This window comes from Sceloporus undulatus, chromosome 6, assembly GCF_019175285.1.
Source record: "Sceloporus undulatus isolate JIND9_A2432 ecotype Alabama chromosome 6, SceUnd_v1.1, whole genome shotgun sequence".
NCBI lineage: Eukaryota > Metazoa > Chordata > Lepidosauria > Squamata > Phrynosomatidae > Sceloporus > Sceloporus undulatus.
In genome coordinates this window covers 55,582,257-55,610,225 of record NC_056527.1, presented here as the reverse complement: position 1 = coordinate 55,610,225, position 27,969 = coordinate 55,582,257, and the positions used below count along the sequence as shown (strand labels likewise).

At 39.8% G+C, this 27,969-nt stretch overlaps 1 protein-coding gene across 1 annotated transcript; it reads right to left on the bottom strand.

Moving 5' to 3' along the window:
- Nucleotides 1-65: 65 nt before the first annotated feature.
- On the bottom strand, nt 66-26,315 carry SLC6A20 (solute carrier family 6 member 20). The gene is made up of 11 exons (XM_042475457.1): nt 26,092-26,315; nt 13,970-14,110; nt 13,202-13,293; nt 9,868-10,095; nt 8,260-8,370; nt 6,495-6,736; nt 5,078-5,240; nt 3,904-4,108; nt 3,215-3,374; nt 2,845-3,010; nt 66-1,654 (listed from the first exon to the last, which is right to left on the bottom strand). The coding sequence occupies exons 1-11, from the start codon at nt 26,216-26,218 to the stop codon at nt 1,526-1,528; spliced, it is 1,764 nt and encodes a 587-aa protein (XP_042331391.1). The 5' UTR covers nt 26,219-26,315; the 3' UTR covers nt 66-1,525.
- Between the last annotated feature and the right edge of the window lie 1,654 nt (nt 26,316-27,969).

Genomic DNA, 27,969 nt, shown 5'->3' with positions numbered 1-27,969 from the left:
TCTGTAATTAAACCTGTCATTGCTTCCTTTAGTACTGTCCAGCCCAAACTTGGAAATATACCAGAATTTTTTCACAATTCCCCAGAGGTGTGGAACATGCTTTTTGTAGCATAATCTGTCTTCTTGTCAAATATCCTGATGTAACTTAAAGAGCCTTGCATTGATTTCTTTGTGTTCAGCATTGCTTGACATAATACATACTAAGTTCCAACCAATATCTTGGTTTTCTATAAAATGTCTTGACCTCCTATGGAGTCTTACATGGGGGAAAATGCAAGTAGAGTATGCATTTGTCTGGAAGTATTCTGAGACTAGAAGTAGTATTCATATAATATAATGTGAATTTCTGTTAAAAGGATTTTATTGGGGAAGCATTAAATTTGTAGATCCAGGGGGAAATGCTTCTAGTACACATTTGAATTTGAAATGTTTTTCCAGCTCTTAAGGTATGGATAAGCCATGTGGCTCCTTGCCCTCATGGAAGTATATGATGAAAACTGGAGTATCTGTTTCTCTTCGTTACCTTTTTTTATTGTTTCAGAAGTTTGGCAGCAGGTAATTAAGGTCCAGGGAAAGAAGGCAAGTAAAAATAAGCCTTCATCTATATCACTTTTGTTACAATTTTTTTGATTCATGTTTTTGCTTGAAGGTAATGTTAAGAATATTGTATAAGTGCAGCACGTGCTGTTAAAAGCATTTATATGCACATTTTTGTAATACAGCTAACATCTGCCTGTTTTAGATTCCCAGCTCATAACCATTCCTCCAAGAGTGTGAAATATGTCCATCTGGATGATATTGGAGCGTAACTCCCAGCATTCCTGACCATTGGTTGTACTGGTCAGGGCTGCTACGAACTGTAACCCAAAACCTCTGGGCTACCCTTGCCTTGGTGCTTAATATTTTACCAGCCCTGCTACCATTTAAAAATATGTGAAGCACCTACAGAAAAAGAGAAATTTAGTAGACTGTTAGCTGTTTTGAGCTTGCTGTTTTCCTGTATTATTAGTAACTCAAAAAATCAATAATGCTTTTCTTGATAACTCAGGTAAATGAGCTAATGTAGCTCCTAAAGAAAGTGCTAGCATCTACTAAAAGATACATTCCATCAGCCATGCATATAACTTGCATAGTCAAAGCTATGCATTATACATGGGAAAACTGTGTTATGTTGCAGCTTTCCAGCAATGCAAAACTTTCTTGTTTCACTTCAGGTATAAAAGGAATATGTTTCCACTCAAAAGATTGCTTTTAAGGAAGCAGATGAAATGGGCCGATATCTACTTCATTTTTAAAGCCTGGGTGTGTTTTTGTTAGCCCCCCAATTGCTATGTTCATGTCTCTCAAAAGCAATTGTAAACCTTCATTTGCTACAGAACAGCTTTGACTATGAGATTGTCCTATAGCATATTTTAGGATGATAGCCAAGTTCTGTGTGTCTTGCTTATTGTTGGAAGTTCTAGCTGCTATAGTCTTCAAGGTGGTACTGGGAAGTTGCAGCTGTTGAGGTTCTCTAAGTCCAGTACTAACTACTAGTTCGCTTTTTTATGAAAACTAGTATTGCACCAAGTGGTATACACAAAGTAGAAGCTGCCACAAGCAATCCAATAAGTGCTAGAGCACCACTTGGGTAGTCTTTTGTAACCAGTTGCCCCTGAAAAAGAGAGAGATCAGAATTTTAAACTGGAAAGTGTATTCATGCAGAGAAGTAATGTGCTCTTTTTGTGTGAATATTAGGTCTGGTGATCGAATACCAATATTGTGAAAAATCATTTTCCTCCTGAAAGCCTCTTGCATTACTTTCACAGTGAATATCTTTGAGACACCATTGCTGAAATACTGTTCTCTTGGGTCTCTGAATGATTCAGGGAATGGATATTTACTTCTACACTTCCTATTAAGCAAGGGCTGATGAGCCAAAATCCAGCAAGGATTTTGTATGGCAAAGTTTGGAGAATATACTAAGTTGCATACAACTGGATTTGAAGCAAAGATCTATGATAATGATCACTATTCTCTAGTCAGTATACAATGCTAACAGGTAAGCCTTCTGTTGTGGATGCTTTTCCTCTGCAACTGTATAAAAATGTTAAGATTAGAATTTAAGTTGATGTCTTTGTAAAGATTGCTGTGAATTATACAGTCAACCTGAATAGCTTCAGTTTTTTAAAGAGTGGAGGGCAATGAAAGAGACATAAGTTAGGAACAGCAGATTTCTCATGGAAGTGTAAATTGTACAATCAGTGAAAAAACTGAAGATGTATGGTATGTCCCTTACTTTCAAGGAATTGCTTCCACACACAAAAAGATGTTAAAATTATTTTTTCTTTGTTCCAAGTTGCTGATTTAAGTTTATGAGACCTGGCATTCTTATGTACCTCAATGGCAGTGGTGCAAACCATTCCACATACCTGGCTGGTAATCTTTCTATTTGAGGTCAGATAATGGAAACAGATATATAGCTGAATAAAGCTTTTTGTAGAATATTATTAAATTGACTTATTCATACTTGATAGATATTCTAGCATCAAGAAAACAGTCATTTCATTTCCTATATGGTCTCATTTCTAAGAAATCTTAATAGTTATAAAAGCCTCAGTGTGAGCAATGGATTGTCCCAGTGTGACCAAAGATCATACCTATTACGTTGCAAAGGATGGTTTTCTAATCTGAAGAGAGAAAAATATATCTTATCCCTGTATTTTAAAATGCTCTCAAATGTAATGGAACTAAATGGCACAGTTGCATTTTGCAAAATTATGAGTTGTAAATTCTTCACAGAGTTCCTGGCTTTCATATCGCAGTAGTTATGGTGAAAGATATTTATAGCAGTGAGTAAAATACCTCTGTTGCATCCCAGGCTTGGTACTGCAGTGTTCCTGTCCTGATGTAGTCCGTGAGGTAAAATATAAGTAGGCTTACAATTAACACAGGACTGACAAAAGCCCACATAATTTTCCAGTACCAACTTGGTTCATGCCCAATCATCACACCAAGGGCTTTCTGAAATCTGTCAGGGAAAGAGATATAGTTCTTACATTAAAGAAGGGATAACCATGCTATCGAAAGCAAGATGCTAGGATATTGACAAAGAAATGGAAATTATGCAAAGGAATCCCTTTCACCTCAGCGGAGAAACATCCATTCATCAGAATAGCAAGTATATGGGGTGGCAGGGTGGGAAGGGAAGGGAAAGATATTATGGAACAGTTACCTCCTTAGCCCGTAAACATAACAGACAGCAAGAGTTTCCACCAGTACAATAAGCAGTAGTGACAGAGTAGCTGCATAGTCATTGAAGATATCAAACCAGTAGTTGCCAGCTTGCATGGTAAACAATAGGCCAATGAAACAGTTGATAATACACACTCCACCTGTAAGGACAGAGCAAATCATTTTAGTTGCATCTGAAAAATGAAAGGTAGGCACAAAAAATGTTTTCTAGCAGAGTACAGTTTATGTTCTGCTACACAATGGGCTGTTAAATGATCTGTGGCCAGTTGACTTCATGGGAAAACCTATACAGCAGTCAATATGGTTTTGACACCTGTCCCCCTGAAAAAAAAGCAAAACATCACAAAAAGAGTGCGATGGTGTCACTATCAAGGAACAAGATGAAGGAAGCCTCATTGACTCCTGTTCACAGAGCTGCAAGGGCCATAGTATTCAGACTCCTCTACATATATGCAGCAGATGGGAAAGGCTGGTGGCATATCAGTGTCTCCCATTCCACTCAAGAGATGAAGATGGGAGCTCTGTGTCTTCATAGGCAGTGAGCATGAAGCTGGTAGCTATTTCTCTAATTTATGTCCAAAAGTATTATCTGAGAGCATGCTCCATGAGCCCTGTGGACACCTTGTTCTTGGACTGCATTAGATGTATTCAGGAAGAAATCGTATTTACCTGAGATCATCTCTCTGGGCACGTGGGAGGAAAGGAAATTGCTGTCGGTCAAAGGAGTAAGGATGGCTGCAGTGTTCCCCAGCATGCTGCCTAATCCCAGCAACAGCAGCATAATAAAATACAACACTGAATACAGCTGTGAGACCTCCATATTCTTTATTGCTTCAGAATACACGATGAAGGCCAATCCAGTCCCTTGCACAGCCTGTCCGTGTGAAGGAAAGAAGAAAAAACGTTATGGAGAACTGATTGGCAACTGCAAAGCAACATTTGGTTAGGGATGTAACTTCTAGTCATGAGGATGTCTTTATCTGACAGGCTTGCAGCATTCTGGTGATTTTTTAAAAAGTAATAAAAAGTGTGTGGGCGACTTTTAAACAACAGGAAAAAAGATTTACTTTTTAAGCAAATGTTGTAATGGAGACTACCTTTATGAAGCTGACTTCACAAGCTCTGGAAGTACTTATGAATTATATCTGTTTATTAGACTCATACAATTGGAAGAGATTACAAGAGCTATGCCTTGCAGGAATACACAGTCAATGCACTCCTGATAGATGGCCATCCAGCCTCTGTTTTAAAACTTCCAAAGGAGGCTCCACTACACTCTGAGGTAACTTATTCCAATGTCAAACAGCTCTTGCCATCAGAAAGTTCTTCCTAATGTTTAAGTGGAATTTCTTTTCCTGTATTTTGCACCTATTGCTCTGTTTCCTAGTCTCAGGAGCAGCAGAAAACAAGATTGCTCCATCTTCAACATATGTCATCTTTTATGGCACAGAAGCATTTTATTCATCCTTTCTGCAGCCCTATTGGATAATTTAGGTTGGACCTATGTAACCTTTGTGTCAGTCCCAGTTCTTTATTAGTGCTACACCAGCTTTTCCCAGCTAGTTCCGTCTAGGTGTTCTGTACTACAGCTCCCATTAGCTTAAGTCATCAGGGCCAATAGTTATCCAAAACTGGAATGTGCTATAGTGGAAACTACACCATAACATCAGGATATTGAGTAGTCCAAGGCCTGCTTAACTTTAAGGTTGTTTCATCCTCCTCTTTTTGATCATATCTCAAATTGTTATATCACTATAGGTTTGGGATTGTTGCTTATAACATTTTGGTTTTATACTGACAGCCCTTGTGGTGACCCCATCTATTTTAAAAACAAGCTGCCCACCGTGTCTAGTTCTGCTTCCAGGCTGCAGTTCTTGATCTGTGGCAATAAATCTGCGTATTCTCTGGGATGAGTAGATGCTAGAACATGTTTCATATCTTCAAGGTTTTCCATTGTTAATGATCCTTCTTCCAGGTCAAAAAAATTGGTCAATAGCAAGATCACCCTGCAAGATAAATTAAACAAGATTTTTTTCTGGTAAAAATGAAAATGAGAATATTATGTATATTGACTTATTTATACTTGGCAGATATTCTAGCATCAAGAAAACAGTCATTTCTTTTCTTTTTAATATATGTAATTTGCATTAATTTTCATATCATGTCATAGTGAGTCAAACCAGCTACTTCTGATGTTGATTTTAAATACGTATTTTATAAGTCCAGTCAATTGTAAAACAATTGAATTGAGGGGTGGATCAGTGGCTATAAAGGGCTCCCAAATAACCAGAAATGTCCTTTTTATTATTATTAAGACAGATGTTCCAAAACTGTCCTTGTAAACCCCCATGTCAGGTTACTCAGATGCATCTGCAATGTTTGATGTAAGACAACTTTAGGCAGTGGTATGTGACAGCATCATTATGAAAGGGATAAAAAAGTAACTTTTTGGACTACAGCTCCCTGCATATTACCATTGGGATGTGCAACTAGACCATGCTGGATAGATAATTTTGGAATTTGTAATCCAAAAAGAAACTTTTTCAAGCAGTACATGACTGTAAAATTTACTGATCAATGTAGATGAAAGATATCTTTTGGAATGCCATTATACAATTGGATGCCTTCCATCATCCTATCCAAGGTTTGAAAATGATGGCGTGACTCCATTGACAAGGTTTTATGAACATGTCTGGCACTCATGCATGACTTTTAAAAAAATCTTGTAATAAAATGTGCATTGACTATACAAGAGAGTCTCGATTTATGTTGGAGTTGTATTTGTGGACTTGCAACATAAATTGAGAACAACATAAGCAGGGGGCAGCACTTCTATAGGGAATCAATGGAGACTGGGGAACATGTTCTGATGGAGCAGAAGTAGCCACAGAACAATTTTACTCAACCCACCACCAATCTGAAAGAGGTTTAAAACAGAACATCAGAACTTACTTTCATCGGGATGGAGAAAGACCTCCCTTCCAGATAATAAGAGTCCAGTTGCTCAACACACCCCACCTACGCAAACAGAGGAAGCCCTTCCAGACACATCAAAACTCTAAGGTTCCAGTTTTTTTATCCCTCTAAGCAAGCAAAGAAGACCCATTCCCCCCCAGACACGATCCCAATACATTTATTTATTTATGGAGAAACACTGGACATTTGAAATGTAAAGCAGGGCAATGCAAAGTGACACTTGCCTGCTATATACTTTTAGATGCAGAAGAAAAGAAGGGAACAGGATTAAAAGTCAAGCTTACTTATTTACGCAGTTTTCATAGTTGAATGTTGCCTTAAAGCCGTAAATGGAGAAAGTAACAATACTGGCAAATACTGAAGTGCTGCTGTTTATTAATGAAACAATGATGGCATGTCGCTCGCAGTTGTTGCTTGGCTCATTGTAGCTGGCAAAAGCTATCAAGCTGCCAAAGCCCAGCCCAAGGGAGAAGAAGATCTGAGTAGCTGCATTAATCCAAGTCTTGGGGTTTGCTAATTGCTCTAGCTGCAAGGCATAAACCGTGAGGATGGATCAGTTCTATAGAAGTGTAACACTTTGATTCAGTTTTTTCAACTTGCCCATAACATGGTCCATTACAAATTTCTGTGGCATGCATTTGGAACAAAGACTGGAAAATGTTAGCCTAAATGCAATTGTTAGTCCAACCTGAAATAGACATTTTAGTAGGTCAGCATTTATGTAAGTTCCAATGATTCAGTGGATCTAATGTTTAAAAAATTGCTTTGACATAAGGACTTCATTCTCTAACCCTATGCATATTTACTCAGGATATGTCCCACTCAGTTCTGTGGGCTTACTTGCTTGTAAGTGTTAAAAAGACTGTGACCTTAGTGCCACTTAATTTAAGATAGTCCTAGATATCTGAGCAGGATGGACATTAGTCTGGACATGTAATCCATCAATCCAGTTCCTTTCCCAAAAAAAAAAACAATTCTCCCATTCAGTAATATTCCATACACATTTCAGCTTTATAGATCTTATTGCAATTATATTCACAGCTAATCTATTACAGGATCAGTCCACTGCTAGTTTTTGTGTCAGTAGAGATGTCTCACAGCAAAGCAATAATTTGTCACACGATGGTCATATATACGATCCTCCGTGGCCATTTATTTCATGAGGATTGCTTTTCAAAGTCCATGAATAAAAGTGCACTGAATCCAAGTTAATTTCCTTGAAATTTGGGGCATTAAAGGCACACACATTTTATATCAGCTAGAATCCTACATTGCAGTTATGTATTCATAGCCTGGAGTTATGGACCCATAACTGCTCTGTATTCAGCCCATGCTCTGTATTTGCAATTGTGGCGCTATTGCCATGATCATAAATGCCTCCTTCCACCAGAAGCCACATCAAGCAATGGGGGCCTGTTCTGCTGGCTATCGGGGCACCACAAGATGGTGCTTCCAATCCATCCTACCTACAATCTGCAGTGCATTGATTTGCTACAGTCCCACCTCTGCTGCACTACAGATCCCTGGCGGAAGGCAACTGGAAATCTCATCGTACTTCAAACTGACTTTCAGCAGACCAGATCTCTGTTGCTCAATGCAGCTGCTGCCTGTTAAGGTAGTTTTGCAGAGTGGAGTTGGGAAATGAAACGTAGTTACATATTCATAACTATGTCTGTGAAGTAGGATCTTGGCAAACCGTTCAAATTTTTGTCATAAACCAATAAGATAACATGCCAAATGTATTTATCTTGATCCTTTATCTTTGGTGCATTCATTGTGCCCCATTCACTTCTGTAGAAAGGGTAATTCTGCTCCCTTTGTTGGAAAATTTCTATAGGTACATCAGCAAAACTACGCCTGTAGGTGCAGATTGCTAAATGTAACACTTTCAAATAATACACTCTTGTCAGTACCTTTTTGTCTGACTGAGATCCTACTCATACAATTTTTATTCTTCATGGGCAGAAAAGTTCTTATCAAAATATACATTTGTGAAAGGTACACTTCACTCTCCTTAAGCAATTGTTTAGCATTCTATTGTGGCAGTACCTTTGGTGTAAACATATATGTCAGACCATTCACAGCTCCATGGAGGGTTAGGCCTCTGATTAAGTATATCATGAGGACTACATATGGCATTGTAGCTGTTACATAAACAACCTGCAAAAAGAACACACACACACATTCATTAGAATTGAGGTCCACATTTACACCTGAAATTTAGTGCCTATATTTCATATTCCAAGAGCATTTTCAATTTTTGTGGTGGGCTTCGGTTACGATGACGATGTGTGTCAATACCTATAAATAGGCAGAATGAGGCATCCACTTCAGGATGTACATACTGGGGGCCAGCAACTCAGGAATGTGCTTCCCAGTGGCATCACTAGAGTTGGCATCACCTGGTGCAGGTGTCTAGAAAGGCAGCAGAAAGGCTGGAAGAAGTGTGCACCTGCCTGCCCCTCCTTTTCTGATGCGTTGGCTCCCTCAGCAGAGAGATCCAAGCAGTGGAGAAGCAGGAAGGGACTCCTCCTCTGGTACCTTGGCAGCCAGAAGGGGTGTGAACTGACACTCTTTGGCCAAGAGAGCCATGGCAGTGTAAAAGAAGTGTTTGGCGCTGGCAATAGCACTGGACATCACTATCCCACAGCAAGAGGAGGGCCTGACCAGGTGTCACCTGGTGTGGTCTGCACTCCCTGCACCCCCTAGTGACACCTAGTTTACATGTCCACTTAAGACATCATTGCAAGTGCTATACACACTCTCCTCATCCTCTTAACTCTGTTGCCTTCAGAGGTGAGAGAGAAGAATACCCCATCAACAGTATTGACTTAAGATTCAACTGGCAGTCCAAACCAGTCTACTTCTGTATGTGGAATGGGGCTGGGCGCTATCTTCTCTTTCTCTTTCACAGTAGGCAACAATCAGTCTTGGGTTGACCGAGATCAATGCCAAAATAATAGTGGCAATTTTCAGACATTAAAACAGTAGCCCTCAAACCTCTCTCTTCTTGAATACTGAATAGTTTGCTAGGAACTACTGGTTATGCCACATTTTAAGCACTGCGACCTCATAGAGACGAAAAATATATTATTGAGTATGATGGAAGGGATGATTTGTGTGCACCTCTAATATTCCAGTTGTTGCTTACATGCAATTTAGGAGGGAAGTTTAATCAAATTTCCAATGTGTACGAGTGCCTATTTCAGACACTACAGTTTGAGGGATGAAAATGTATGAGAGGATGACACACATTATGCATTTTCGAACAGTTCTCCTCAGAGATAGAAACAGATCAGTTAAGTGTGCAAGCTGCTATTTTCATTTCAAAAGAGGAAATATCTTGAGCACAAGTGTCCCTTTGCATATATCCACAAGAGTGCTCCACTGAGACAACTGAAAGGTTCTGTGAATGGAGAAACTCCATTTACCCTCCGCAGGTCTCTCTCCAAACAGAAATTGCCATAGACATAGACTGGGGTACTGCTTGAATGTTTTCACTCAGGCTACAACTAGACAGCAGTTGAGGAGAATTAAATCCACACTGATTTTAAAGGGTTTGTTTTTTTTTAGGTTCCCCCCACTTTTTCATTTCATATTCATTAAAAAGACGGTTCCTCCAAATGAAACGCCAGCCAACCCCAATAAGTGTCCTACCTTGCCTGTGTGTTCTGTTCCTTTTAGAATACAGAGATAGACCACCAGCCAAGCCAGGATGAGGCATGCAGCTTGTTCCCACTGGATGCTCCCGCTCTCTTCGATGGATGGAGAAATATTGAGTGTTTTCCTGTACCAGAAGTACTGAGTTGGAGTAGCTTTCTCACACTCTTCGTCATAGTGCGTGTTATTAATATTCAACGGACAGGTTGCCCATGGCAAAGGATCCTTTGGATGTGAAACAGAAATTAAGCACAATGATATTTAGTAGTGTCACAGTCAGATTGGAAAGCAGGACGATTTGCAGTGATTCCTCCCAGTGTGTAGGGGATGAGGATGATAAGGGTAAGGAAATCAAACAGAAATCTTTCTTTGCTCATTGAGCAATCTTCTTGCATTTGCAATATTCCAATGTAATTATGGGAATATAAACAAAAGGCAGGTGGAGGCTAATATATAGAGTGAGTGGGCCCTTACCTTATGACGGCTAGGCCAAGATGAAATAAATGGAGGCACTCATGTTCCTACAATTTCTGCCCCCTGCCCTTGCACACATGCATATTCAGAACTTGCAAGTAAATTGTTGCAAATAAGTAACTACCTGTACTACTCATAATTATTTATCTATTGCAGTAACTAAGGTACAACTGCTACAACCTTGTAATAAGAAATAAATTCATTACTTTTGGAGTTCATCTGTGACTTTTAAAGAAATAAATGAATTTCTTGTGGAGTTTCAATTTGTGACTATTTATTTAGGAGGATGAATACTACATGCTTCAAGGGCTGCTGCCTCCAGCTCTGTGGAGAATCTTGGGGAGACAATGGCTGCATCTGCACTATAGAAATAATGCTGTTTTATACCACTTTAAAAGCCATGGCTCAAAGCTATGTAATTCTGGGATTTGTAGTTTTCTTCTTCTTTTTTAAAAAAATAAGTAATTTTTATTATTTTCAACAAAATAGGTTGGGATTTGTAGTTTTGTGAGAGATTTAGTGTTCTCTGTCAGATCACTCTGGCACCACACAGCAAACTTCAAATCCCAGGATTCCCTAGCATTGACCAATATGGCAGTCAAAGTGGTGTCAAACTGCATTATTTCTGCAATGCAGGTATGCTAGAGGACAGTGAGCTTTGAACCACAGGACTATAGTTTGCAGCATTCAGATGGATTTTATAAAGTAATTAAAAGTACCTATTGTAGTTCCTTTTGAGGGCCACGAAATCAAAACAATAAACCTCTAAATAATTTGTTTAAAAATTGCAACTGTAACACAATTGTAAGTATAATGGTAACAGTATTATATAAAAAGTACAGTGGAATCTTGTTATGCGCTGGGGTTTGGTTCCAGGCAGTGTTGCCAATCTGGTGACTTTCACACCAAAATGGGTACTTTTCAGAGCCTTTGGTGTGATTTTGGTGATTGGTTTTAATGGTAATTTTGAGAGTTGAAATAAGTATTTGGTGAGATGTGGCGGGGATTTGGTGAGTTTTGGCCAAACGTTTGGGGAATTATCTTCGAGGCTTGTTGGCAACACTGGTTCCAGGACTCCCCGTGGATAACAAAATCCATGGATGCTCAAGTCCCATTAAATATAATGACATAGCAAAAGGGTGTCCCTTATAAAAAATGGAAAATCAAGGTTTGATATTTGAAATTTAAACTTTTTTTTTAACATTTTCAAACTGTGGATGCTTGAATCCGTGTATAAAAAACCCATGTATAAGAAGGCCCAACTGTAATTAGTATTACCTAGCAATTATTATTAACAATTACTTTAGTATTATTTTGTCATTAATATTAGTAATTCCAAACTGAGTTTTCAGCAACCCTGCAAAAAGATTTGATCAAGGGGTCCCATTTCTAAAGGCCCAATGTCTAATTTAATAGGAGGCTGCTCCTTCTGCTAGTTACTTTCTCCTGTAGGATTTGGAATCTGGCACTTTTTCAAAATATGAGTTGTACCTTGTACGGTGACAACTGAGCAATCGTTTTCCACTCAGCCCTGATTGCCCAGTTGTTGCCATCTTTATACTATCGCAAAGAGGTCCTTAGGAAAAAATGTCCCGTTCCCCCCCATATCTCCAGGGGAACTGATCTGACTATAATGATGGTCCCCTTTACTTAGCTACTAGTTCTCCTTGGAAGAATAAATACTTAAACCGAGGAGTCCCTCTGGAGATGAATAATCAAAGGAGGTGATATCGGGAATTAGGTGCATTTTTCTCCTCTTGATTCTCATTCTTACAAAATGGATTCTTACATTCTCCAAAATGTATATCACTCCTGGGTCAAGATGTATGCCAAGGTATTCCTGTGTATGCCAGGGTATTCCTGCCAAACAGTTCTGGAATGTGTACCCTCCAGCATTTCACATATGAAAACAGGCACATGTCTGGCCAAGCAACATCAGAGTGTGGGCGAGATGATAAAAGTTATTGATAAGTAAGCTAGGAGAGGTTGTGGCAGTGTGCTTTTGTCTGAACATACAGGGAAGGGCAAAATTCTGCCCTCTTCTCTGCGGAGATAATTGGGTGCAAACTAGTTCTGTACTTTGAACTCAGTTTGCAGCAGTTGAAATATGCTAAGGACAAAGGGGTAAAGTGGGAGGAGGAAGAGAGAAGCTGGGACATTTTAAAAGCAGCTGGAAAAGTGAGATGACAGAGGATTAAACCATGGCTATCCCTGACTAATTAGGACAGTTGGAGGATATGGGAACACCAAAGAAAAGCTAAATACATACACACAGATAACTTCTACATCTCAGTGGCGTTTGCTGGTGTGGAACCGGGTGGAGTCACATACCTAGTGTCATAAGGAAGTTCTTTCCTGGCTTGTTACACATGTACATTACCGTTGTTACTACTGAACATTATTTCCCACTGAATATCTCAAGTTCAACTCCTGTTACACAATGATGAAGCTGTCTCAGGGACATCATAAAATGTCAGCCTTATCTTATCAGCAAAATCCAGTATGTGATTCTGGGGGAAGGTTAAATCAGCATGCCAAAGGAATAGCTTTTCATACACAACTATCCACATGCACAGTTAAATCATTTTTTTAAAAATGCATAGATGCAAACAGCAAAATGACCAAAATAATAATCCTTTATCTGAAAACTGGCGGTGCAGGTGGCATGGCTCTTCTTTCTTTCTTTCTTTCTTTCTTTCTTTCTTTCTTTCTTTCTTTCTTCACTCAGCAACTTTTCTTGGTATCTGCAGGAGGTGGCAGCTATATTTGCTCCATGTGCTTAATCGAAGGTCAATTTTGGAAAGAAGAGAGATAATGATGTGCTTAACCTTGCAATATGAAGCATTTTCTGACTCACCTGGAATGAATGGAATAGGTACCAGAATGCCCAGGCATTGATAACGTTGTAATACATAGAGAGGAAAAAGGAAACGATAACACTGGCAACACCTAGGAAGGAGAAAACGGAGAATGACAAAAAGGCCATCATTTTGAGACTGCATCACCACTTTGCCCATACATACCCCCATTTCCATTTTAATTTATTTAAGATTGGACTTCTGTGTGTCTCTGGTATCCTCCGACTATGAGAAAGCCACTAAAGGCAGACCTCAGTTAACAAAGCCCTTGACAGAGAAGCTCCCTTTTACAAAGTCTTTCTTACATCTCTTTTCCTCTTTGTCATCTGTCTAGCTGGAGGTTCTTTGTAGCATTGGGAGGATGAAGGAGGACTAGAGAAACACACAGACTTTGGAGAGTGTTGCAGCACTGCAGAAAACCATGCAATAAAACTTGAGCTGGGAAACAAGAAGATTATACACAGTGGTTCCCAAACTTTGATTCTCCAGATGTTTTGGACTTCAGCTCAAAGAATTCCTGACTATTGGCCAAGTTAGATGGAGCTTCTGGGAACTAAAGTCCAAAGTTTGGGAATCTGTGTAAGCCAATCCTATTGTAGCTGTGTGTGCCATTTTTGTCTTTCGTACTAAATATTTTGGGGTGGTTCTAGTTTAGAACCCAAAGGTGGCATCAGATGAATGGTCCTCCAGTCTTTCAACTTAAAATAACCTAGAATTACATTACAGAGGGACAAGAAAAAGAGTTGCATATATCAACATGAACGCACCAACCCCACAGAGGTAAGGACTTATTGCTTTCCATGCTCCAATGCTCCCGCGTCGCATGTGCTGTCCTACTGCCAGCTCCAAGTATAACAGGGGCATCCCTTCCACTATTAACATTATCATATATGGGATTAGAAATCCACCTGCAAGAGAAAGAAATGCTTCTGTTTAGACATGTAATGGGTTTAGTAATTAGTTCATATTTAAAATATTATTGGTTAAAAGGCTCAACGTAAAAAAAATTATGCTGAATAATTCATAGTACTTGCATACTGTACCACCTTGAGTCCCAGTTTTGGAAAAGTGAGACTTAAATGTAACAACGACAACAATGATACCTGTTCAATGCCAGGAATGGCTAGGAATTGTGTTTCAGTTCAATTTTTAATGCTAATTTGTCCAAAAGCACACATGTATTCATATTTCAGATGGAAAGACTTGAGAATTTTTAACACATGAAATCTTAAAAACTGAAACAGGCAGATTCATATACACCAAACCTTCCAACATTTCACAGATGAGAATGTGGACACATAGCCAAGCAACATGAACATGTGGTTGAGACGGCAAACATTATTAATGAGAAAGAAGAAACAAGGTAGGAGATGATGCAGCAGTTCGCTTTTCCCTGAGCCTTCTGGGGAGGGCAATATTCTCCTCCCCTCCTGTGTTCTTCCCCTGCTGAGTTAATAGAATACAAATCATTAAATTAAAGTGAGCTGAAGTGAAGGAGGGGAAGTGAGAGGAGAGAGAAACTGGGACATTTTAAAAGCGGATGAAAAGGTGGGATGAGAGAAGATTAATTGGGACTGGCCCTGCCAAATTAGGACCGTCATCTTAACCAAGGGCTTTGAATGCTTAAATGGATGTGATTCCCTGGGTATTCAATGGACACTGAACAATTATCTCTAGAAGGCTTGTTATCATTAATACCCCTATGTTTGATAGGTAAAATTCTGTGCTGGGAAAATGCCACAGTTATACAAAGTGGCTAGAACTGACACTGAATTTTATTTCAGTTCATTATGGAAGATTATGCAAAATTTCTCACAAATTCATTGATATTTGGAATGGAAAGAACAAGAGGTTTAATTTTTTTTAATGCAAATGAAAGCAAACCCAGCAGATTTTCCCATTGTTCTTCAGTGTTCTAATTTGTGTACACATTGATATCACCACATACTTGGGATATTTATGGAGGCACAAATTTGTATGTGCCTTTACATTGCCTGTGATTTATGGCAATCCCATTAATTACAAAAGGTTTTCTTAGGCAAGGAGTACTCAGAGGTGGTTTGGCCAGTTCCTTCCACTGAAATGTTGCATATAGCACCTGATATTCATTGATGGTTTCCTATCCTGTACTAACCAGGACTACCCCTGTTTAGCTTCTAAAATCAGATGGTACCTGGTGCCTTTAGGTAAGTGGTTCCCAAGCTCTGGTCTTCCAGGTATTTTAGACTTCAGCTCTTGGCTATCATGCCAAGGTGGCTTAGGTTTCTGGGAATTACCTGGAGGACCAGACTTTGGAAACCACTACTTTAAGGTATTTAGGCCACTATGGAGGACCTGTGAGAAAAATTCAAGTCTGAGATAGATTCTGGTGAGAAAAGGTCACCGTGCTTGTTGTGTAATAACTGGTCAGATCAAATCTGAAAGTTTTAATGAATCCTTTCACAATAAGTCTATACTGAATTTCTATATCTTGTATTCCAATATTGAATAAATCTCAACACAACAGTTTGGGAGACCATGAACTCTTTCACACAGAGAAAAGGGACAGGAGCATAGCGGGATGCTCCCGTCACTATTGTGTAATTGTTTAAAGATTATCAGATGACGTCACGTGACATTGCCATAAACGCAGCATTATCCCGCAAATAAAGAGTAATTTTAGCACCTCTTTTCATTCACAGGAGAGTCCTGTGAATCAAAAACAGTGCTAAAATTACTCTTTATTCACAGGATAATGCTGTGATTATGGTGACATCATGTGACGTTGGATAATCTTCAAGCAATTGCATGATAGTGATGGGAGCATCCCGCTTTGTTCTCGTAATTTTTCACTGTGTGAAAGAGTCCTGAGAAGGAATTGTTTGAGGGGAGAGTCTAGTAGTCCTGGTATCCATCCTTTTATGTAAAACCAAACTCCTGTTTCAGTTCCCTGAATCAAACTCTCAGTCCTGCAAATCATAAACTGAATGAAGCTTCCCACATCTTCCTCCTTCAGGGTTGTTATCTCTCAGAATTCTTGCACCAATACAGTTAAGCTGATGGATCCAATACAGCAAAGGACTTTTGACCAGGCCCAAACTGCCTGCTCTATTCTCCCCAGTTCCTCTTTTTTGCCTTTGGATGTTATCAGACAAGGGAATTTGGAAGTATAATCCAATGGCAATCAGAACGCAATCATGGGGTTTCACGTTATTGTGTGATAGGCTAGCACATGCAATTTCAGGCAGTGGGAAGTCAGTCTGAACGCAATCACGGGGTTTCACGTTATTGCATTATAGACTCCACACGCAATTTTGGGCAATGGCAAGCTATTTTTGGGCAATGGGAAGTCAGTTCGAATGCAATTCGAATTTCAACTAAAAATAATCTAGAATTACATTACAGAGGGACAAGAAAAAGAGTTCCATATATCAACATGAATACACCAACCCCACAGAGGTAAGGACTTATTCCTTTCCATGCTCTAATGCTCCCCCGTCGCATGTGCTGTCCTACTGCCAGCTCCAAGTATAACAGGGGCATCCCTTCCACTATTAACATTATCATACATGGGACTAGCGAATTCATGTGAATGCGTTCTGGCTCCACTTTCTTTTCATTCGAAATTAAGAGAAATTCCTCCCGTGTGATAAACTCCTTTGTAAAGGATCTTTCATTTTCCTCTCTGGTGGAATTTTACAGTAATTCCACTGGGCTGGTTTTGAGATCAGGGCACTGGAATTTTTCTGCTACCCATGCCAAAATCTGTTTGGAAGGAGAGAACTAAAGTGAACTAAAGAATGTAAGAACTGGCACCTGAATTCATCATCCCCCCCCCCCACCTTCCCCTTTTTAAATTTTATATATTGGGTTAGATCCAGAATGTGAGGCAGCATGATGAAGAGTTTTGAGTGCTGAACTAGGATTTAAATCGCTAGTCAATCATCCAGTGGATGACCTTGGGCAAGTCACACACTCTCAGCTTTAGAGAAAGGCAGATGGCAATCGCTAACCCTGAACAAATCTTGCCAAGAAAACCCTCAAAGTATGAGTTGACATGAAGACCCATAACAACAAACCAGGCTAAGTCATAGAATAGATGTGCTGAAATTATTGGCTAATAGTTGTTGCTAAATTCAGACTCATTGATTTCAGTGGATCCATTCTAATCACAACTTCATCTTCTATTCACCCCTGTATCTATTAGATTGTATCTATATGAGCAGATTTGGTTGGGATTGGCGATGACAGAATAGTTTTCTGTAAATAATTTCATACTGTAGATGTGATTAAGAAGAGTCTTTCACACAGTGTAGGCTGAGTGAGTGTTAAAGGATAACTAATTGCTGTAAAAAGCATTAAAATGTAACCAAGGGAAGAGAGAAAAGATCAAGTGTGGCATGCAGCTTTTAAGTCAAATACAATACAAACAGTTCAGAAGTAAGTCTGATGAAAATCAGTTGAACTTTTGGATGGTTTAGAACTGAGTTGTAGCAGGTAGTTATTATTTAAGGTGATATTTTTCTACGGCCACCCCTCAAATGCTAAACAAGACAGGTGAAACTTTCACCTCAAGGCTAGCCCAAAGCGTTTTGTTGTCTGAGACAAAGAATAAAGATGGCATGCTCCCCCAACTCATTCCACATATGAAAGCAAATCAGACCAGCAGCTTAATCTTATCGCAGCACTGGTAATGGCACAGTATTCTTTGCTGAAGCTGAGAGAGGCAGGTTAATCTAGTGGGCACCAGTGGCATACCAGGGATTGGTGTCACCCAGTGCAGGAAGGGGCAATGGGAGGCAGACTGCCTTGGCTCCCAGAGGTTTGTTTGGGCTCTGGCACGGCTGCAATCACTCCAAAGTACAAATGGAAGGCACTCTCTCCCCACCCCCCAGCAGTCACCACCACTGGAGCGGGCAGTGCCAGTACCCAGAGGTACATTTGGGCTTTGCTGTGGCTGCAGCCATGCTGAAGCCCAAATGGGACTGCTGGGTAAGCGAGAAACGGACCCAATACCCTTTCTCGCTCGCCCAGTTCCACCCCACAGAGTGACATCCCCCTCTGGGATGTCACCTGGTGCAGTCCACATGCCCCACACTCCCTTAGTGACACTACTGGTGGGCACACATAACTCTCTCTGCTCCCTGCCCACCCACTACATCTGCCCAAGGCATCTGCCTCATTCTGCAAAGAAAGAAGGCTAGCCCAGGGCTCAAATCGATCCCTGAAGACCAGTCTGAGGCTTGGTGGCCACAATTGTTGCTTTAAAAGTGCTGCCACTCCTTTCATTTTGCATCAAGTCTGAAGAAGGGATAGATAGTCTGTTATCTATCTATCCATCCAACTAGTTTCTAGAATTAGGGTGACTTCCAGAAAATAACCCGATGTCTTAACGCTAGGAAGAGCACTCTAAGTGGCAGTTGCTCAATATCATTCTAGTGAAAAGTTCAATGAAGTAATGAAACTGATTCAGATTCTGAAATTCTAAAGGAGAACCACAGTAGCTAATGTATGCTGCCAACCAGTCCTACCATTAGGCAGAGTGAGGTGGAGCTTGTGAAAATGGACTTGCCCATCCTCGCTTGTCTTCAGCATTTCCAGAAGTCATCCTCACTCCACAAAACACGCTTTCCCCTCTATCTCCTTGCTGCACTAGGTAACAAAACACCCTGGACCTAATTTTCAGGGGGCCATAGGAGATGTAGTTTTCTCAAATACTGCTGCAGTAGAAGGGTTCAGATATGTTTTGGACTCTGGTGAGGACAGCAGAAAAGGGGCAGTTAGGCAACCTGCTCTACTTTGGATTTTCATCTGACCTGGAAAATGTATGTATGTATGTACGTATGTATGTATGTATGTATAACATCTTGCCTTTCTCCCAGTGGGAACCAAGATGGTTCACAGTGCAGAATTTTTTAAAATACAGTTGAAACAATCATATTAAAATATTTAAAATATTGTAAAATACATTTATTGTTGTTTGCCTCCAAGTTGCTTTTGACTTGTGGTGTCAAAACTATCACAGAATTTTCTTGGCAAGGTTTGTTCACCGGGGGGGGGGGGGGTGTTATTGCCTTCCTTTGAGGCAGAGAGAGTATGACTTGCCCAAAGTCACCCAGTGGGTTTTCATGGCTGATTGCAGATTTGAACCTGGTCTCCAGACTCCTAGTCCTGTGTTCAAACCAATCCACCATGCTGGCTCTCTGGTAAAATAGATATTTTTTTAAAAAATAAAACAAAGGTATAGCTGTTATTGTTGTGGTTGTGTGCCTCCAAGTTATTTCTGACTTATGGCGAGCCTAAGGAGAACCTATTGTAGGATTTTCTTGGCATGTTTCTTCAGAGAGGGATTGAAGGTATAGAACACCCCATAAAAAATCTTCCTGGAACACCCAGTTAGAGACTAAAGTCTTTCTTAAAGTAGATTTTTTCCTGCTGGCAAGAACAGATTAAAGGAGGGGGTAACCTAACTCTCTGTAATAGGGGATACCAAAGTATGGGAGCAGCCACCAAGAATGTTCTCTCCCATGTCTTCTCCAAATGTGCATGTGACGGTGGTGGAGCAAAGAAAGCCATCCCCCAAATAACTAGTAGCATTACTAGGGGTATGTGTGTGTGGGGATGCAGACCGCACCAGGTGGCACTCTAAGTGGGGTGACACCACTGCTCCTCAGACAGCTACCGTTTGGCAGAAACGAGCTGTGGCATTTGTCTGTGTCTCTTTAAAATACTTTATGAGATGCTGCGAGTAAGGTGAAGCTTAGTGGGGGGAAAAGAAGGGGTTCCAGAATTTTATTTTTTGGGGGCAAAAATAAATCTTTTTAAAAAACTGAAATGTTTTAAAAGTTTATTCTTTTACAAATTTCCTTAAAAACATCATATTTTAACCAAATCTTCACTGTGTGTATCTAAATTCATTTAGGTTGTGTGTATGATATTGTAATTTGAAGGTATAATTTAAATTTTACTAGTTGTTTATGTCACAGTTACCTGCATTACATTCAATGGTGTATGGGAATTATGATTTATGAGTATCATTAGTGCAAAAAAGCATTTCTAAAGATTCTGTATGGTGTGAAATGGGAGGAGGAGGTCAAGGGGGGGGGGTTGACACCCTGAGTTACTGCACCGGGTGACACCAACTCTAGTGACGCCACTGCAAAAAGCTCCAGGTTTGGGCTGGCTCACATAAAGAAGTATTGTCTTTCATATAGTCTAGACCCTGGCAGTACAAGTTGTACTGGGGGCTTTTAAAGAACACTGTAATGCCCCTGTCTGACCCCAATGAACCCTTCATACCAAACCTCTATATTGAAAGGCATGCAAGTCACATAGCTTCAAGATGCTTCCCAGGGCAAGATAGGAGGTCTCACAGAGATCCGGAGCATTAGCCTGGGAGTGTTGCAAGCACTTAAACATCCTTTGAAGTGTAAATCGATTGGGAGGTCAGTGATTGGAAAGTGGTATCTGGCATCTAGTGGGAATGTATGTAAGCCAACCTGATCCGCAGGGAGAAGCGGGGTACAATTGTTATTATTATTATTATTATTATTATTATTTGAGAATCAAAAGGACAAGCCATATGGATCTGCCACCTCTTTTATTTAAGGACAGCTACATTTTATGGCACAAGGGCTTGCTCTTTCCACCCAAGAAAATTTCCACCTTTCAGGTTTCCAAATACCTAACCACAGATTGAAAAAGTATAAAGGAGGGCTGTTTGTACTTTGTTTTCAGTCCTGGGGGAATTAAGTAGCCATGATTTTACCTAGACTCCTCAGAATTGCTAGCATTCTGAGTTCATTTTCTCGACAATTTTCCCTCTGATCTGGCCTCTGCATTACTAATGTATGGTCCCCATCCTTATAATCTCTATCCCATCTAACCTAGCTTTAATTCATTAGCTCTTGTGTGTGAGAGAGAGAGTGCTTGTGTGTATGTTGATTCCCTGTTCATAAATAAACTACAGTGTGCCCATGCCATATGTGGCTTTCAATTTACGCCAATGCTGTGTCACAAGAAAAACAATGGCGTGTGCACCCATGGCGTGCGCACTGCACTGTGCTGCATGCACATACCCCATTGTTTTCAATGGGGCTTGAGCATACGTGTTTTTTCCCTTATGCATGGGGGTCCGGAACAGATCACCCGCGTGAGGAAGGGCCCACTGTACATTAATTTGGAAACTGCCTCTGGAGTTCTGTGGGTTTGGAACCGTTATAAAAAGGTATGAAAGATCCCAGACAGATGTTACCCTGACACTCATTGAGCTGAATTAATTTCCCCATTGAATGCAATTTGTGGGTGCCTCCCCACACTCCCTAAAATTTAGGCAACAACACATTTCATTGGAAGTGTCCTTTTACAAAGTCTTCACGTTCAAATCCAAGCCTGGCTCAGCAGAAATGTGGCTGCATTTCTTCTGAAAGCACCTATATTTCCGTCCTTGGTGAGCTGCAGCCAGTTACAACATCCTTTAAAACATCTTTGTTTTGGTCCTACCATGTGTGTGTGAAGGGAGAAATATCGAAATAGACATACAGATTGGAGACCAGCAGATTTCTTGGGTGGGAGCCAGTTGGGTGAGCGGAAAGAATGTGACCTCTAAACTGAGCCTTTGGTTATGCTGACATCTCGTATGAGGTGCATTTCCCCACATGATAGAAAAACTCACCCCCAATATTGCATTTACAGTGACACCCCCTGCAAGCACATGTAGCACAACCTTCAAATAAACATTATTCTGGCTCAGGCCCCTTTCTTTGACTTTGAAATCACCTCAAAGCAACTGACTCAATCAAAAACATGTTTTTGTGTCTAACTTTCCCTGGTTTTCTTTTTACAGCTGGCCAAAATATTTATGTAAATAAGTGTTATTTGGTTTTTAATCTCCAGCATTAACATTCTTTAAAGTGGGGGCTGTTTAGCACTCGGAATGAATGCAGTCGGCACACTGACTGATGCAGACAAACTGAAGTGAATGTTCAGCCATAATCCATTTTATTCAGGGAATTATTGTTGCAACCTCCTGCCTCTGCTTTATTAACAGACCCTTTGTTTGGAAGTTAGGTAACTTCTTCCTTCTTGTAAAGGGAGCACTCAGACGCCTTGCAGACTTCGACTCTGCCATGGTGCCCTTTAATAGCAGTAGGCATTATGGAAATGAGTAAGCTAGCCTTCATTTGGAGTGAGTCAAGGGACATTATCAGACAAGGGAAATTGGAAGTATAATCCAATGGCAATCCAAATGCATCATGCGGTTTAACGTTATTGCATGATAGACTACCACATGCAATTTCAGGCAATGGGAAGTCAGTCCGAACGCAATTATGTAGTTTCACGTTACTGCGTGAGAGGTGATCACACGCAATTTCAGGCAATGGCAAGCTATTTTCAGGCAATGGGAAGTCAGTTTGAACGGAATTCACAGTCACATAAATTGAATGAACTAGTGAATTCACGTGAATGCGTCCTGGCCCCACTTTCTTTTCATTCGAAATTAAGAGAAATTCCTCCCGTGTGATTACACTCCATGGTTTGTAAAGTGTTGGACACACTTGTGGTGTTTCTAACCTTCATATGCCAGGAGAAATGGGGTCCAAAATTCAGCGGAATTCTGGGAGATGTCATCTCAAAAAGTTACATTTCTACAGGGAAACAGTGCCATGACTACAGTGGACCTCTTCCCCCTGCCTAACCACTTTAAAACATTACACGAGAAAGTCAGTCTACGTATTCCAGCATCTTGTGAACACACACAAGCCAGGTTAAGATATTTTGCTCCCTAAGGTTAAGGACAAAATAGTGCTCCACTGACTTACCCATCATTCAGGGATGTAGCTACAAGGAAGGCAAAATGAGATAGGAATTCTGTTCCCCAATGAAACTTTCCTTCAATCTTCGAACTTGTAGCATTGCAGGGAGAAACTGTTCACTTGTAAAAGTCTTAGAGCTTTACTGTATGCAAAAAGAAAGCTGGAACTGAGCAGAAAATTAATGGCTTTCTCCATACCTCTCCATGTGCCATCGTAGGACTTCCACTCTCTTCCCAAGGGAGATGGTCATGATAGTGTGCCTTTTGGTGAATGCATTTTCCCAGTGTGACAAAAGGCATACTTTTATGAACGTCTCCCTTGGGAAGAGAACAGAAGTGCTACAACATCGGCACAGAGAAAGCCACTACTCTCCCTCTCTGTTTTTGCTTTCTTTTCTCATGGGATAAGGCTCTTCTATAGTTGCATTGTCTTGATAACTTTGCCTGTCCTTTTTCTGCAAATGCCAAAACTGTATTGTTAAATGCTCGGCTGAATTTTTAAGTTACTGCAATGCTAGAAATTTAGGGGCTGAAGAAAAATATTGGGGGGAGGGAGACAATGGACCCATGCCCCCTCCCAATGTCTAGATCTCTGCCACCATTCCTCCTACAGAAGCAGACTAAACTGGATTTGGATCTTTTAGTGGTCCCTTGGTTTGGACCACTAGGGTTTGGTTCCAGGACCCTCAGTGGATACCAAAATCCGTGGATGTTCGTGTCCCATTATATACAATGGCATAATAAAATTAGGTCCCTTATATAAAACAGCAAAATCAAGGTTTCCTTTTTGGAACTCTCTCTCTCTCTCTCTCTCTCTGTGACTATATTCGAAACCATGGTTGATTGAATCTATGGATGCAGAAACAGTGGATATGAAGGACCAACTGTACTTCTTCACTGGTGATGGGACAAAATCTTTACCTGAGGATAGTCATCCCAGTATTTCAGATTCAGCATAGTAGATGTCCCTTTTGATTTTATCATTGTTGAGATTTTTAAAAATGGAACTACGGATTGATTCTTCCTTATCCGGAATTCTGAAATCCAAAATACTCCAAAATCCAAAATCGTTCACATGGGTGTTTAAGAGAGTGACATCTTTGCTCTCTGATGGTCTTAGTGTACAAAAATGTGGTTTCATGCCCAACATTATTAAAAATATTGCATATAAAATCATTTCCAGGCTATGCATATAAGGTGTATAGGAAATAAATTAATGTCATGATTAGACTTGGGTCCCATCTCCAAGATATCTCATTATGTATATGCAAATATTCCAAAATCCAAAACTAACAAAAATAATCTCAACCCTTCTGAACACATCCAGAACACTTCTGGTCCCAGGCACTTTGGATAAGGGAGACTCAACCCGTACAATGATTCATCTCTTTTGGAAGCCTGATTCTGTGTATTTGAGTCTTCATGTTTATTGTGTTGCTTTTTCAATATCTTAATTTTATACTCTTTTTTTACTGTGTGAAGTAATTCACAGTCTGTTCTTATCAATGCATTTTCAGTTCTAGCTGTATCATTAGACAGATTGGAGAAATCAGTTCAGATACATGACACATGATATCATGAAAGGGCAGGAAATCATTAGCACTCTAATTATTGTTGCATTTTAAGTGACAAAGAAGAGGTATTCGTGTGATCCCATGTCTATAAGTTTCCAAAAAATTGAACAACGAACAGCTTTGAATACTGAAGCACCTTGTTCTGGAGTTTGATAACATTTACCATCCCACCTGAGGAAACAAAAACTCTTGAGCCAGTTCTGGTTGCAAATAGTATATTTAGTTAATTACTTTATTTCTGGCCCAGTGCTAAGATCTACACCACATCTCTAAAAGAACCGTTCCCATTTTCACCAACATAGTATAAGGCAGTTACTTCCAAATCACAAGAGTGGAGCACTTTGGAAAGTGTGTGCTTCCATGTGTGTGTATATTCATATAACATAACATAGGCCCCATACAGACATGCCAAAATAAAGCTGGTTCAGGTCACGTTAGAGGTATGCTGTTTAAATGACACATGCATCTTAAGAGGCTAGAAGTTGCACCAATCCTGAGCATGGCTTTTGCGTGGCTTCTGGACTCTTAGGGCGCATGTATCATTTAAACCACATACCTCCAAAATGACCTGAAGCAGCTTTATTTTGGCCTGTCTGTTCAGGCCCATAGTTAGCAGCAGTTGATCCTGAGACCCAAATACCATATGATGTGAAAGGTTCTTTAATTCCTGCCCCTTAGTTTTTATCTTAAAGGCGTGGATAAGGAGGTTTTATTTTGTTTGGATCAGTGGTAATGAGAAAGTGCCTGATAACACAGTTTTCCTCAGTTTCTACTATCCAGTTCGTAGTGTTGTCAACCAAAAGGATTTAAGCAGGTCTTCCATCCTTTCATTCTATTAGTGCACTCCTCCCACCAGTAATAAGAAAGATGGGAAACATCGTGGAAAATCATGAGAAGGTGACAACTGGGATGTATTCTGGAACCCCTGCAAAATTTCATGCTTGAGGCAAAGATAGCACAATAAAAGGCTTGTCTGGCTGCAATTCTGTTGCTGTCTGCCTTCTCATTCTATGCCTTTGTGAGAATCCAAATTAACTTTCAATATATGACAAGTATAAAAAAAAGATCTTAGGAACTTACAGCCTCTTACTTACAGCCACTGCAATGGAAAGAATAATAGTACACTACCAATGATTATAATTACAGTTACGGTGATGACACACAGTTTAAACAACCACCTTGCCCAGTTTGCAGTGTAAGTTGTGCACTAGAAATCCATTAAGCTCAAGTAACGAAGAAAAGAAGTGGAACGAAGGGAGAATGAGCAGCAGAAGGATGCAAGGTGGCTCTACTAATCTATCGCCTTTCTAAAATGTTATAGCAGTTGGGTTGCATGTAGCATCATCAAATCACCCTTCTTTAAGTATAACTGTATCCAAAGTATATAGTGTAATTCTTCTCAAGGAACCCTGTCTACCATCACATACTATTTTGAAAAAGACATTTTTGAATAAAAACAAAGGCACTTGTTCCCTGATTCCATGTCCAAATAATGATAATATAAACCTAAAATCACACTCACCTCCTCCATGCATCTGACATAAATAAGGAAACCGCCATACATTCCCCAGTCCCACCGCATAAGATATACAGGCAAAAATAAACTGGAAGGAATTGTCCCATAGTGGCCTGGATTTCTCTACTTCCATCCTTAGGTACCAGTTCCACACGGCAGCGTGCACTTTTTTTGCCTTCCCTTCTTCAGGTGCTCTTCAAGACCAGCTGGAGTCAGAGTGCCAACCCAACTCTTAAGAGGAAACCGCTTGGCAATTGCTATTCAAGCTTTTTAATTGCTAATCTTATTAACAGGCACTTTGCAAAGTGGGAATGCTGGTTAGACAAATAGAAGGGAAAGCAAGCCTGTAACACAAATTTTCCAGAGAAATCATTGTTTAGATTTCAGGGTGTATTGCTGAGAAAGATCCGAAATTTGGCAATTTAGCATTGCCCCATGCTGGCTTGATGTCGAAAACATTTGGGGTTGCGCAAGATTCTGCTGTGACAGACCCATGGGGCTTTGGGAACTATGTGCACCTCTCAGCATCTTGCTTAATTATTTGCATGGGGGGAAATTTACTACACGGTATGGGTTTGGGTTCATACACTCTCCACCTTACAAACATCACATTTAATTGGTGAGTTATCCTTCTGAACACTGGCGGGGAGGCAGGGAGGAGTTTTTTCTTGACGTATCAACAATATTCTGGCTGGGCTTTTGATCACGAAGGAGAAAAACAAAGTAAGCAATGGGGTACCATAGAAATATGCTTTATTTTTCAAGAATCACAGCTTTTAGGTCAGATCAGGTTATAAAAAGGACAAGGTTTGTCAAGATTAGCTGTGTTCTCCAAGGGGACTTGAGATGGAACCAGTTTTGATTTTGTAAATCTAGAACAGACATTAATTAATGTCTAATTAACAAATTGTAAGCCGCTCTGATAGCTTTGGCTGAAGAGCAGGGTATAAATAAATATTATTATTATTATTATTATTATTAGAACAGTATGTGGATTTAATGTTTACAGAAGAGTGTGAAAAATTATACACATTTATTGGTCAACTGACATAATTTATATTTTTTGTTTCATTATGAATGGTCTTATACGATTATTGTGTTTGTACTTCAATCTGTGGTATATACAGCCGGCTTTATCTTTCTTGCTTTTGTTATGCATAAGAAGGTGTAAGCCATGCATTCTCTAGCTTTATTTTAAACAACTAACCTAAAATCCATTGGTTTCACCACAACTATTTTAAGAATTACTGTATTATATCTGGTTGTGACCTCTACACATTATTAATTGCTTGAAATTCCAAGTTAATTAATTAATTCCAAGCAGTGTAGCTGAATTAACTATGAATATCATATTTTGGTATTTCTAAGCTTCCCATGGAGGTTAGAAGATCCTTAGTACTGTAGTGTATTTTCTTTCGATGGTTCATGTTGCAGCATAGAGATGGCTTCTTTTTGGCTAGATCCAAAGGTCCCACTCCTTCTAACATTAGGAGGCCTACAGTCAAGGAAAGCCTTTTGTTGGAGGAATGGAACTAAGGATCCAATCTATCATTTAAATCAGAAGGGTGATATGAAAGTTTATGTAAAAAAGATTTCACCTTACATTCCTTAACTGTTGGCAAGATCGGCTTTTCTTCTTTATCTTTTTCTTTTAAATTGACTTGTTTCAAAGGTGCATGTGCTTAGCGTATTTGTATATAATATTTGAACATGAAGAATAAAACATTAACATTAATATTAAATATAAAGGATCCACAAACTTTCCAGTTCAACTTGGTCAACTTGGACATCCATGCTATTGTGATCTCAGTCAAGAAGAAAGTCCAAAGACTGCTATCTCTCCAGTTTCATTCAGTGTTTATGAGTTTCCACACCGGTCTTTTT